This window comes from Calcarisporiella thermophila, assembly GCF_041956535.1.
Source record: "Calcarisporiella thermophila strain CBS 279.70 unplaced genomic scaffold VTP21scaffold_44, whole genome shotgun sequence".
Lineage (NCBI taxonomy): Eukaryota > Fungi > Calcarisporiellomycota > Calcarisporiellomycetes > Calcarisporiellales > Calcarisporiellaceae > Calcarisporiella > Calcarisporiella thermophila.
In genome coordinates this window covers 1-2,411 of record NW_027192234.1, presented here as the reverse complement: position 1 = coordinate 2,411, position 2,411 = coordinate 1, and the positions used below count along the sequence as shown (strand labels likewise).

The 2,411-nt window shown below is 42.6% G+C and overlaps 1 protein-coding gene and 1 non-coding gene across 2 annotated transcripts; one reads left to right on the top strand and one right to left on the bottom strand.

Annotated features, from left to right (window-relative positions):
• Window positions 1-226: 226 nt before the first annotated feature.
• On the top strand, window positions 227-2,048 carry VTP21DRAFT_8969 (uncharacterized protein; the record flags this gene model as incomplete). Its single annotated transcript, XM_069399875.1, has 6 exons — window positions 227-326; window positions 404-576; window positions 1,179-1,312; window positions 1,383-1,445; window positions 1,534-1,684; window positions 1,800-2,048. The coding sequence occupies 6 exons, from the start codon at window positions 227-229 to the stop codon at window positions 2,046-2,048; spliced, it is 870 nt and encodes a 289-aa protein (XP_069245606.1).
• Window positions 2,049-2,235: 187 nt separating this feature from the next.
• On the bottom strand, window positions 2,236-2,307 carry VTP21DRAFT_t361. The gene has a single exon. It is a non-coding gene; the product is annotated as a tRNA-Asp (tRNA).
• Window positions 2,308-2,411: the final 104 nt, after the last annotated feature.

Sequence of the window (2,411 nt, the reverse complement as noted above, 5' to 3'; positions counted from 1 at the left end):
TAGACATTCAGAAAGCGCGATCGACGGGGAAGGCACTTCCAGCGAAATGGCTCTCCGGAACCAGAAACGCTGACGCCCCAATCCTGGCCAGAGGTTGCATCCACGGCAAAGGAATGGGAAAAGGTCTGGACCTCCATCCAAAAACGGCCAACACTCCCAAAACACCGCACACTACGCTGGCGAATCCTCGTAGAGCGTGTAATTACAAACTCGACATTTCCTGGCCATGACCCGAAATGTACCCGCTGTAAGGCTCCGAGGGACACAATCCGGCACACCTTCTTCGAATGTCCCGAACTCACTCCAGTGTGGCATTGGACGGAAAGGTGTATCAACACCATCTCAGGCCCCCTAAACACTCAGGTGCTGAACCCCAGGAATCTCGTACTTGGCGACCTACCAGAAGCCCCGAGGACAGTAAGACACGCGGCTCAAATCGTCTTCGATTCAGTGCTATGGCAAATCCATCGGGACCGAATCGCGTACCATTTCGAATCCATTCGAGCATCACCCGAGACAATCATCTTCCGTGCCAAAATGGACATCGAGGAGGCTATCGGAGCTGAACTGATAAAGGCACGTAAAAGACGAATGATAGAGTTATTCCGAAAAAGGTGGTGCAGTCAGGGAGCGGTAATAGAAAGTTCGGATAGAGCAAGGCTAAAAACTGGAGTGACGAAGCAACCCTTCCTCTCTCCCAATCCGCTCTTTCCCTCCTCCCCTCCTCCTTACTTCATATCTTTCACCAAATACCCGATCACTATATACATCTAATTTACCCTTTATTCCCCCCTTTCTTATTTCATTGTAATCATTAAACTCTTGTAAGCTACGGAAACTAATAAAAGTCTCCGTTGATTGATCAAAAAAAAAAACATTCAGAAAGCGCGATATCTTTCAAGTAGAGTAGCCAATAGAATTGATTACCGCTACGTTGCCGACCCCTCGTGGTTACTCGCCGGCCTCGTGGTTACTCTTATACTCCCTCATGGCTATCTTATTGATGTTGATTGATACTTTGTTGTCTTATCTATCGCATCTTTGAACACCAGTGAGAATTATTCTCCTTTGATCGCAATTCTATTTAAACCCTTCGGTTTATTTTAATGTTCAACACCAATTCCCTGAATAATTAAGATAAATCTCTTATGGTGAGATCTTACGGAATTATTGCATAGAGTTACTTTGGGATGAATGTGATCAATCTGGATGTAGGTTTGGATGAGGACAAATTTGATATGGGCGATTTCACAGAAACCAAAGTGGGGACACCATCAACGACCAACCAATCGAATCTATCTTTGACTCAAGAGCAAGTTGCTAAGGGTTTTTTACACAACTTAAACCCACAGATTGATCAACCGGCCTGGAACTTTAGCTAGTGCGGATGAAGGTAAAAATTCAGATGTTGAGATTGGTAACGACTGTACCGATCATGGCGAAAGGTATCCTTGGTTCTATTATGTTAATTTTTTTTTGGACTGAGAACGATTGTATCCTTTTTGGCAACAATTGGCTCAATTCTAACCGTAGACATCCCGACATCGACTGCAATGAACAAGCGTTGCGGAGGCCATTCGGGAGAGAGATGTCACAGTTGGGGTGTATTAATAAATATCCCGGACGAGAAATAGGAGGAGTAGGAAGAGGATCCCACGTTGTTAACAATCGCGGGACAAGTGATGTTGAATGCTTAATTGGTAGAATATAAGGATATGCTCTAAGAAGTGCGATGAAACGCAACTATAGAGCAGCAGGCTGAGCATGAAGACGCGAAACCCATTAAATGTACGCCTTAGCCCCACGGGGTTAGGACAGGATCAGAAGAATATCAAACAGGAGATCGAAGGAAGGTTGGCAAGGGATCATTGAGCTATATCCCTTCGGATTTCCATATTGCTCTGACGGAAAAGAAGAACGGAAAGATTCGATCTTGTGTTACGTTTCGGAAACATTATAAGGTGACAAAGAAAGGCACGTATACGCTTTGCCATATCAATGACATTCTAAAGGGTCTAGAAGGAAATGCCGTGTTGTCCTCCTTTTGAGTCTAATTCTTTTTTTTGTCTTCCTCCTTTATTATATTTTATTATTCTTTTTATTATCATGCCATTTAACAAAAATAATCCTTCCTTTTTTTCCCTAAAAATGTTGATATTTACAATTTTGCTTTACTTTAAAAAAATAATAAAATAATAGATCTGATGATGCTATAAAAATGAAAAATGAAAAAATCTCTCCGGCCGGGAATTGAACCCGGGTCGCCCGCGTGACAGGCGGGAATACTAACCACTATACTACCGAAGAAATCTATCGGATAGAATTTAAACTAAAATATCAGTATTTCATATAGCCAGATAACTACGCCATGAGCCAAAAAAATTTTCTTTTCTGAGTCTCCGTTGATTGAT